Source organism: Mus caroli, chromosome 15 (genome assembly GCF_900094665.2).
Source record: "Mus caroli chromosome 15, CAROLI_EIJ_v1.1, whole genome shotgun sequence".
Taxonomy (NCBI): domain Eukaryota; kingdom Metazoa; phylum Chordata; class Mammalia; order Rodentia; family Muridae; genus Mus; species Mus caroli.
The window spans coordinates 32,938,050-32,949,180 of record NC_034584.1 but is presented as its reverse complement, the minus strand read 5'-3'; the positions used below and the strand labels follow the sequence as shown (position 1 = coordinate 32,949,180).

General features: G+C 46.9%; 1 protein-coding gene across 3 annotated transcripts in view; it reads left to right on the top strand.

Moving 5' to 3' along the window:
• Positions 1 to 6,791: 6,791 nt before the first annotated feature.
• Ubr5 (ubiquitin protein ligase E3 component n-recognin 5) overlaps positions 6,792 to 11,131 on the top strand; it is a 115,504-nt gene continuing 111,164 nt past the window's right edge. For 2 of the 3 annotated variants that reach the window (XM_021183495.1, XM_021183493.1), the window contains exon 1: positions 6,792 to 7,289. In XM_021183495.1, the coding sequence (XP_021039154.1) occupies positions 7,228 to 7,289 (62 nt within the window). In that variant the 5' untranslated portion in view covers positions 6,792 to 7,227. The remainder of the gene's footprint in view (positions 7,290 to 11,131) is intronic. The other variant, XM_021183494.2, reaches the window with a different exon arrangement.

Genomic DNA, 11,131 nt, shown 5'->3' with positions numbered 1-11,131 from the left:
CTGCAGCCCTTTATTACTACTTTTATTAATGTGGGGACAGGGTCTCTCTGTATAGTCTACACTGGTCTAGAACTTGCTATGTGGTCAAGCTAGCCTGAAAATCCTACTGTGTCTCAGCTTCCCCAGTGCTAGGATTACAGGCTTGTATCATTCCCTGCTCCATTCAAAAATGCCTTTATTATTCTTTACTATTTTTTTTATTTTTCATTGTAAATTGCCAAATTATGTATATATTCTTGAAGTTCTTGAGGCTATTTTTTGGCTGTAGAAGTGAGATTTGCCCACAGTTATAAAAGGCTCTGTATGCTGGCAGACTAACAGTCTTAGAGAAGAGCTTACCACTCAGAGTGGATGGCTAAGTGTTCCATCTCCATCCCTCCTCAGGAGGTTAACTGTGGGGTGTGGCCCACAGTTTCCTAGAGAGTTCCAAGTAAGACTACATTTCAGTTCTCTAAGATACTAAAATAGGTGGCCACCTACCTCCTGAGTGTTCTCCCTTTTTGAACTTATTTCTGTATTCCAACTGGTACTGATACCAGGGAAACCAGGGTCATCTCCTGGGATTCTTGGTCTCATTCTTGGTCCAAGACTTTAAGAAAGGATTCAAACAAGCAGAGGCAGGTGGGTCTCTTGTGAGTTTGAGTACAGCCTTGTCTACAAAGTGAGTCCAGGACAACATACAGAGGAAACCCTATTTTGGAAATAATAAAATAAAATAAAATAAACTCACAGGCAGGCAAGGTGTCAGTCTTGGCAGCTACCTGGAGGAGAATGAGGAAGAATAAAATGAACCATGCTATTTGAGTTACGACCATGTATACCTGACACAGAGTAGACCATCAGCCACATGACAGGGAGGGGAGTTTAAAGAAAGAGTAAGGAAGCCCAAAGCATCAGGCAGGACCGTGCCTTTCTGAGTTAGGACTCAACAAACCTCATGGTAACCCCATGACAGCTTGTAGGAACTGCAAGTGGGACAGGAATTCTGGGAAAGAGAAATACACATCTCATTTAAAAGGAATAATTATTCTACCTATGTCTTTTGGCTAGGTGATTGAGTCCCCCAACTAGGATGTTAGGTCTCTACCCAGGACAGAGGTTCTTTTTTAAAAAAAATTATTTATTTTAGGTATATGAGTGCTCTATCTGCACGTACATAGGCACACTGCAAGAGGGCATCAGATATTTTAGTTAGCTGTTGGCCACCATGTAGGTGCTGCGACCAAAACTCAGGACCTCTGGAAGAACACGTTGCTCTTAACTTTGGAGCCATCTCTTCAGCCCCCAGAAGTCCTAGTTTATTGACTGACAAGTTTTCCCTTCAAGGGCTCTTATTGGTGCTGTATCAGAAAAAAATGGCAACCACTTTCTAAATGAACTATTTATACCCAAATCCTTTGCTCAGTGTCTGCTTTCAGGGAATTCAAACTGTATTGCCCAGTCCTTTGGGACACCGTATAAAGTATGAGGGATACATTAGCACGTCCCATGGCATGGGAGAGTCCTGGGCTCTTACCTGAGTGCCCATCAGAAGGACTTTCGGTATCTGGCTTCTGCACTTGTCTCAGTGGGAAGGGCAGAAACAGGACTCAATTCCCTGGGCCTTACCTGGATCTGGGTTAATAGCTCTACACACTTCCTTACTGCTTATGTGCTTTTAGCTATACTTAGAGCAGTCTTTTGTTTAACTCTTTCTTTCTTTTTCTTTTCTTTTCTTTTTTTTTTTGAGACAGGGTTTCTCTGTGTAGCCCTGATTGTTCTGGAACTCCCTCTGTAGACCAGGCTGGCATCGAACTCAGAAATCCACCTGTCTCTGCCTTCCAAGTTCTGGGATGAAAGGCGTGTGCCACCACTGCCTGGCTGCATAACCCTTTCTAAATTGAGAGATTTCAGCCCAGAGAAAGAATTAGTTCAGATTATTAGCCAGAAACTTCCAGCGCCTTCTCTTCCATATGTGAGTCACAGGCTAGTGCTCTGCTGCTGAGCTGCACATCCAACTTCCTTTAACTAGAAGTGTATATGCACGTGTGTGCAGTCTCAGGATGTGAGAGCAGGTTGGCCCTGGACTGCTGAGTTTAAGAGTGTTCTGCCTCAGCCGGGCGTGGTGGCGCACGCCTTTAATCCCAGCACTCGGGAGGCAGAGGCAGGCGGATTTCTGAGTTCGAGGCCAGCCTGGTCTACAAAGTGAGTGCCAGGACAGCCAGGGCTACACAGAGAAACCCTGTCTCGAAAAACCAAAAAAAAAAAAAAAAAAAAAAGAGTGTTCTGCCTCACCTTCCCAAGTAGCTGGAATTACAGGTGCACGGGCCTCAACTTCCTATCCAGGCTGGTATGGTAGTACACTATACTTTTCAAAGGGCTTTATTGGAACACTGCTTACTGCCTGTCTTGTCACTGTTCTATTTCTGTGACTAAGCATTCAACTATATGAGCTTGTAGGGGAATCTTCTCATTCAAGCCACCATGTTCCATTCTCTGGCCCTCACAGACTTGTAGCCATCTCATAATGCAAATATCCATTCAGTGCAACTTCATAAGTCCCCATAGGTTGTCACAGTTTTAACACTGTTTAAAAGCTCAAAGTCTCTTTTAATACTCATGGTAAACTCTTAACTGTAATCCCCTGTAAGATCTAATCTAAAAGCAGATCACCTAATTCCAACATACAATGTCACAGAATATATAGTACTATTCAAAAGCAAAGAACGGGAGCATGGTGAGGAAATACTGGACCGGAGTAAGCCAGAAAACCAGCTGGGCAAACTCCAGATTCTCCATCTCCATGTCTTATGTCAAAAGTGCTCTGTAGGTCTCTAGTTTCTTTTAGCTTTGTTGACTGCAACACATTCCTCCCCTCCCCTCCCTGGACTGGTTCTACACCCTGTCTGCAACTTTCCTTGACAGGTATCTCAAGATACTGGGATCTCCAATCTCTTGGGGTCTTTAACACAATCCAGGTTACACCTTCATACTTTCATGCAATGGCAGTGGTGTGGTTTGAGTAAAAATGGCTCCCATATGCTTGTATATTTGGATGCTTAGTCACCAGGGAGTGAAACTCTTTGAAATGGCCTCTGGGACTCTAGTAGGGATACCCGAGTCACTCACCTGGCCTCAGTGGCTTTCCTTAGCCACAGAGGGAGATTCCACAACCCTTTTCTTGTATTCTTGACTCTAAATCACAACCACATGGACAAGGCTGCCAAGTTCTGCTGCTTGATGGGGCTGGAACTTGGCCCAAGTTACATTTGTATTAGCTTCTCTGTTGTTGATGGTTTCCTTTACTGCTTAAGGTTCTCTTTAATTCCTTTTTACAAGTTGGAATCTTACTTGGGTGGGGTATGAGGCCATTATTCCTTCATTCCATTTAGCATCAAGCTTTCCTTTAAACCCTTTTATCCCCTTAAGCCCTGGCCTTAGGCTCTATTGCACTTCCCTGGTTCTCCTTTTTCCCCTCAAACTGCACATTTTGTTATTTCCCCTTGTTCAGCCTTTTCTTTATCATTACATACATTCATAAGAGCGGTAACAGCACAGCCAATACTAGGCAGTCTTGAAATCTCTCTGCCAACTTCATTAGTCCAAAACTCTTCAATTTAGCTTCAGGAAGATTTTTAGGACCAGAGCATAACATAGCCACATCCTTCACCAAAATATCACAATTATGATCTATAGGCCCCATGCTAATAGTATTCCTCTCTAAAACTTCTTGAACTTCTTGATCTGGGCCCCCACAGTTCAAGTTTTTGTTTTTGTTTTTGTTTTTTGTTTTTTTTTTTTTGTTTTTTCGAGACAGGGTTTCTCTGTGTAGCCCTGGCTGTCCTGGAACTCACTCTAGACCAGGCTGGCCTCGAACTCAGAAATCCGCCTGCCTCTGCCGCCTGAGTGCTGGGATTAAAGGCATGCGCCACCACGGCCCGGCTTGTTTTTTTTTGTTTTTGCTTTTTTTCCCCCCACAGTTCAAGTTATCCTCAGCACTGCCTTTCATGTTGCTACTAGAGTGGCTCATTATGCCCTGTTAAAACATTCAACCATTTTTCTAGTCCGAAGTTCCAAAGTCCACATTCTACCAACAAGCAGCATGGTCAGGCAATACCCCATTCCTGGTACCAACTTCTGTCTTTGTCTCTGTTCTACTTCAGTGAAGAGACACCATGACCAAGGCCACTCTTATAAAAGACAGCATTTGGTCAGAAGATTGCTTACAGTTTCAGAGGTTTAGACCATTATCATCATGGCAGAGAACACGGAAGCACAAATACAGACATGGTGCTGTAGAAGTCGCTAAGAGTTCACAATTCTGATCTTCAGACTCATGAGGGTGGGGAGGAAGAGGAAGAGCAGAGGTGAGTTCAGGCAAAGGAGAAGGAGGTAGGAAGAGGAGGAGAAGAGGAGGAAGAGGAAAAAGAGGAAGAGGATAAAGAAGGAGCCTGGCAAGGGCTTTTGAAAGCACAAAGCCCAACCCTAACAGCGTACTTCCTTTCAAAGAGTTCCACTCCCTGGTAACTAAGCATCCAAATATCCGAGCTTATGGGGTGGGGCATTCTTTTTTTTAATTTTATTTTTATTTTTTATTTTTCGAAAAGGGGTTTTTCTGGACAGCTCTGGCTGTCCTTCAACTCACTCTGTAGACCAGGCTGGCCTCAAACTCAGAAATTCAACTGCCTCTGCCTCCCAAGTGCTGAGATTAAAGTGTGTGCCACCACTGCCTGGCTGGGGTGGGGCATTTTTATTCAAACCACCACACTGCCATCCCCCAATCTTATTTCTTCATGTAATATATGATTACTATTACATGCTTTGAGTGAGGAGAGAGACTGAATTTTAGGTACAAAAAACTAGGAGTGGATAAATGAGGCTGGACACATAATGGAAAGAAAGGTGGAGAAGGGAGGTTTGGAAGAAAAAAACACGGCAAAACAGAGGGGCCGGGTGTGAGCCCTGGCCAAGAGCATCTGAAGCCGACATGCTCAGAGCATCCTTGAGGCTCTCTCTGCCTATGACTTTTCTTAGTTCTCTTGGCTCTTTTAACAGCACTCTTGTTGCGTTTATCACGCCTATCTTTTTGGATTGGTTTTACACACTTCTAAATTATTAACTACTAGATGGGAGCTATTATATTGTGAATGGACTCAGAGTCACAATTGCTTTTTGTCTGAGTCTCAGCACTAAGGTGTTTGGGCTCTGGAATCCTTATGCAACAAGGACTTTTTTCCACCTCTCCTAGACAGGGTTTCTCTGTGTGTATTCCTAGCTTTCCTGAACTCACTGTGTAGACCAGGCTGGCTTGGGACAGAAAGACCTCTGCCTACCTCCCTGGAGCACTGGGATTAAAGGTGTGGATCACCACTGCAGGGCTATCCAGGACATCCTTTGCCTTGAGTGAGGTGTACTGTACTTGGAGCCATTGGCAGTATAAAGCAGTGCACACAACATGTTAAAAATCTTTCATTATGTGTATGGACAGCTGTGTGCCTGACACATCTTTTTGCTTGACATACAGTACTTAGACCCAGTGTATAACGAAATGCTGTAACTGGGTAAATAATTAAGGCCACTTGGTTAAGTAGCAGAATCAGGACCGAAATTCTACTTTGTCTGACTCTAGAACCAGCAGTGTCCATCACACGGACTTGAGGGGGAAAAAAAAAAATCAAAGTAGCAATTACAGGATGGTTGGTAGTGATGGGATGCAGCACTTTCAGTGGCTTAACTCACTATTAATTGACTGACACAGGGTCTTACTGTGTATTTCTAACTGGCCTGGAACTTTTAGATCAGGCTGGCCCACAACTTAAGATGTCTGTCTGCCTGTGTCTTCTGAGTGCTGGAACAAAGGTGTGCATCATTGACCAGCCTTGAACACTTTGTAGTTTATCTAGGTGAAAACTGGAGCTGATGGCCAACTAAAAATTATTCCTTATCTGTCTCATGGTGTACCCAGTAAATCTTGATATCTAGTTTTTCATGTATTCTCAAAAGAACTTCCTAAACTAAAGAAGAGAAGAAAACTGCAATCATTAATGTTGTATACCCGGTTTAACGAACGACTGTTACTGACTGGAGAAGAGGCTTCATGTTTTCGGCGGAATTCGGTATTTCGAAAGGATCACAGAAAACTTTAAGAGGGAAACTGTACCGGTTCGGGAGTGAGGGTACGCGGAGGAGGAAGAATTTCATAAGTTGTAGTTCTGATACCCCAGATCACAAGAATTCTTCCTACAATAGATGCATATCATCTTTCATTAAAGTATACACACACACACAACCACCCCCATATAAAAACCACACGAATAACTAAAGATAAGTGGAAATTTCCACGTTGCACGACGGTAGTGCTGATGAAAGCTGCTACACAGTCACTTCCAGGATCCTACTATCAGGTTTTGATAAGGCTCTTACGTAACTGCCTGCCGTAGGAAGCCGAGCATCTCTGGTTCCTCAGGGTACAGTTCTCTTAAGTATAAATGCGGCTGGAGGACGAAAAACAACAACAAGCCATTCGCATATGCACAACCACTAAGGATCCGGGAGGAAAAGAACCCCGGCGCGCGTGCCCTTTCGCCCGGCTTCCCGAGCACGTGCTCTCTGGAACACGCCGCCCCGCCCCGGGGGGCCGGGCTCGCGGCCCAGCGCGCCAATAGGCGAGCACCTTACAGCACCGTGGCCCGACAACGTTAAGCGGCCCAATCGCTGGGGCCCGGCCGCCCGTTTCCCGGAGCCCCGCCCCGCGCGCAGAGCCCCGCCCCTGCGGCCCCGCCCTCCGCCCCTCCCCCGCCGATCGGCGCCCAGGCTGCGAGACGGAGAAACTGGGGCAGAAGTGAAGATGGCGGCGGCGGCGCTGGCGGCGGCGGTTCGTCGCCAGTGACGCGCGCTGCGGGCTGCTGTCCCTCCCCGCTCCCCGTGTCCGCCGCGTCCGCCCCGGCACCCCTCCACCCGCAGCCCGCCGCTCGCCGCGCTCCGGGCCGCCCTCGTCCGTGCGCGCCGTGGCCGGCCGAGCGGGCGGCGCGTTGATCCGCCCTCCCGCCCGCCGCGCCGGGCCGCCGGGCCGCGGACACACGCTCGGCGGGGAGGCGGCGGTCCCTGCGCGCTCGCGGCCCTCCGTTTGGGGACCGGGAGGAGGAGGCGGTGGCGGCGGCCGTGGGATCCGGGGACGGGAAGGGGATCGGGGGGCCGGACGACAGCGGGAGCGGCTCGTTCCCGGGAGCGGGGCGCGCAGGCGGTACCATGACGTCCATCCATTTCGTGGTCCACCCGCTGCCGGGCACCGAGGACCAGCTCAATGACAGGTAATGGGGCGGGGGAGGGGCACCTCCCTCCTTTTTCCCCTCCCCCACGGCCGCGCCGGGGGCCCTACCGCCCCCTGTAGGCCCGGTGTGGGCCAAACTTGGGAGCCTCGGGCCGCGGGGCGGGGGCCGGCGCGGTGTGGACGCGGCTGCGGTGTAGACGGCCCGGCGCGCTGCCCCCTCCCCCTCCCGCGAGGAGCCTCGTTGAACTCGGCGGAGCCGGGGGCTCCCGGCCCAGGCCCGAGGAATCCATATTAGTCAAAGTTGAATTGAGACAGACAATGCGGATGGGGGATGGTGGAGGTGGAAAAGAGAGGGAAGAGGAGCGGCGGGTTCGGGGGCTCCCGCGAGTCGTGTCCCGGGGGCTGGGTTTCCCCGGGGAGGCGGGGGTGGGGGGGTGGTGGAGAGATTCCCGGCAGACCTCGGGTTGGGAGGGGGAGGAGGGAGGGAGCGCCATGATTATTGTTATTATTATTAGATTTGAGCCCCTGCAGTGAGGTTGACTGCCTCGGGAGGGGAATGAAGTCAGGCGGGGGTTGGGGAAGTGGATTGGATTCCCTTTGCTCTCCTTCCTTCGCAATGGTACTGCCAAACTGCTCCCGGGCCCCTGCGGTGAGAGCCTTTTTGTTTCCTTTTTTATTCTAATGATAGTGTTTTCTGGAGTTGTAATTTGACAGCTGAAAACCGTGAGTGGAGTGTCAAAGGAAAATTCTTCGGTTTGCAGTTCGCAGTGCTGCTTTTCTTAACGCGCTGTGAATTTCTGGGTTGGGTTTGTTACGGGCAGAGGAGGAATTTCGATTTAAAATATTTGAAAAATCTCATAAGGCTGTTTTGATTTGGATTTTCCCCCTTCGCTCTGCCACTGTGCCTTACCACTTTAGGATATTGAATTGAGTTGCAGGACCACATGCTCACTGGGATCTAAGATAAAGCAGGAAAAAAGTCCCTGTACTGTTGCAAAACAGACTCGGAGGTTGAGGGAGGCCTCCATTAAAGCGTGTCTTGAGATCTAGGACTCACATCTAATGATGGGCCAAATGTTTACAGGTCGGAAAGTGGATCGTTTTAAGCTTCCTTCTCCCCGCATACATCGCTGCTGGCCCATATTTCTTTTGCGTGTGGAAGGCCATCAAGTTTAGATTCAAGGTGTAATTTTTGCTAAGTGACCGGGTGACTTACGTTGCGTGACGCCCAGTTTGTCATGCTCTTCCCGGAGAGAGGAAGAGACCTAGCTTGGCCTCTAATGTGTCAGTGTTACCTCTACCTCGGTCTGGGCTGGCAGCTTTTAGATCCTGGGCTGGCAGTCTAGTTTCTGGCTTGGGGTGGGGATTTGTCTAATCTTTACTGTAGCCTATTGTTTAAATACATGTTTGTAAAACTCAAAATGCGTGTTGAAAAGATCAACTACTTGGAGTTGTCTTATAGTTAACAATCTTTTAATTTAAACATTTTGTTATAGGATCCTTACTCTGACTTACTTTCATTAGAGATGTTTACAACTTCAACAGAAGGCTTGGGGGGGGGCGGTGTAAATCTTAGAATCAGGTTAGTAGGGAGGAAAGCTCTACTGCCATTTAGAGAAGTGTGTTGGTCATGTTTGAATCATTTGCTTGTAACTTAGAAATTTGCACCAGAGAAGTAGGGCTTGCTTTTTGTGGTAGTCCTAACTTTATGTACCAAGAATTTTAGTGTATTCAATTGAGAGTGCATGCCATGATCTTAGTCTTTGTGCTACCAATCTTCTATTTATTATTTACTTATGTAGGCAGAATCCTGGCTGGCCTAGAATTCACTTTGTATCTGTCTGATGATGACCTTGCACTTCTTACCCTACTGCCTCTACCTCCCCAGTGCTGTGATTACAGGCCTGAGCCACCACACCCAGTTTACTTGGGGAATAGAATCCAGGGCTTCCTGCTTCTAGACAGATACTTTACTAACTGTCCTTTATCTCCTGTGTGTGTTGGACCTTTTGAATCACTTTTTAGTTTTGTTTTTTTTTTTTGTTTGTTTGTTTTTGTTTTTTGAGACAGGGTTTCTCTGTAATCCTGGCAGCCCTGGAACTCACTCTATAGACCAGGCTGGCCTCGAACACAGAAATCCACCAGCCTCTGCCTCCCAAGTGCTGGGATCAAAGGCGTGCGCCACCACTGCCCGGCTTAGTGTTTTTTTGTTTTTAAACTTCAGGTGTTTGAGAAATTTACACACAGGATCTTTCTAAAAATCTGTTATTTTCCGAGTCTCAGCTTTTCCTAAAGCCCATGTACTGTATTAAGAATATTTAGGTACTTGTTTGTGACTTTGTTGTCGGAGTGCACACTTTGTGTGTGTGTATCTGTGTATATCTATCTAGATATGTAGACAGACAGTCTGTTTCTGTTGCCCAGGCAGGTTTTGAATTCACAATCTTCTTGCCTTAGCCTCCTGGTTGCTGGGATTATGGATGTGTGCAACAACACTTGGGCTGAGTTCTTAATTTTGTTTTTATTTTATGTGTATACATGAGTGCCTGTATGTATCCATCAGTACCATGTGTACAGCTGGTGTAGGAGGAGGTCAGAATAGGGTGTCAGATCCCCGGATTGGAGATTAAATATTGTGAGCTGCTGGATACGGGTGATGAAATGGACCCACAACCTCAGCAAAAGCAGCAAGTGTTGTTAACTGCTGCACCATCTTTTTAGGCCCCTGGCACGAGTGTTTTATGAAGTAAGGGAAAAAACAAGTGACTTTCACTTAAAATATGATTGTTAAGGTGGTAGATAAACAAAACTAGGGAAGTGCCTTAGGTAAGGTGGGAGACCTGTTACGCGAAGCTTGGCTGTAGAGTGCATGGCCTGAGGTAGTTGGTTTGTGGCAGAAGAGTCCATTTTTATTTAAATGTTGCTTCTGGAAATGGAATTTGGACCCCCGTGGTGCACAGGTAGTACTTTACCTACAGGGCCATTCCCCAGCCCCCCAGTGAATTTGTGTTAGTTCCTGTTGAAGTTCTTGTTAAAGCCCAAGGGCTAAAGGGAAATTTGGAAGTGCCCTGCTACCACCTTGGAGACTGCCTGAGAAGTGAGAAGTTGGTAGGTCATTCTCACAATGAGGTGAAGGGATTTACAAAATGAAACCAGAGATGGACTGTGAGCTACACTTTAAACATGCTTGATGGGGAGGGGGGTACCGACGCCTGGACCTTTTCCCACTTGGTTTGGTTGGACTATAGGCACCTCAGCCTTAGCACACACCCCTGTCCCAGAAGTGCAATGTTTTTCATTGCTAGAAATTTATTTGCTAATTACAGATTTTGTGTAATATATACAAACCAGCTTTATTTAACATTTTAAAAGCCATTTAAAAATATGTGTGTATGTGAGTGTGCCACACAGCACAGTGGTGGTCAGAGGACAACCTGCTCTTACAGTTTGGGTTCTGGGAATCATACTTATCTTGTCAGGCAAGGATCTTTACCCAGTGAACCATCTTACCTGGTTCACCAAAAAATAATTTTAAATGATGATGATGTGTGTGTCTAGGAGTGAGTGCCACAGGATGTGTGTGGAGGTTCACAGGAGTCTGTTCTCCACTTCTGCTGTGGGCTCCAGGGGACAAACTGAGGTCATTAGGAGATCATATACTTGCTGAACCTGGGCACCAGGACCCCAAGCAAGATTTTATACAGTCCATATGTATATGTGGCATGTACTGTCTTTGTGGTGAGTTGATTTCACCTTTAAAGAACAAAATTATTGGAAGAATATTCAGTCAGCAGACTTTGGTATTCTGGAGTTTGACAACTTATGCCCAACACCTTTTTTTTTTTCTTAGTCTGAGAATTGACTTTTTTTTTTTTTTTTTTT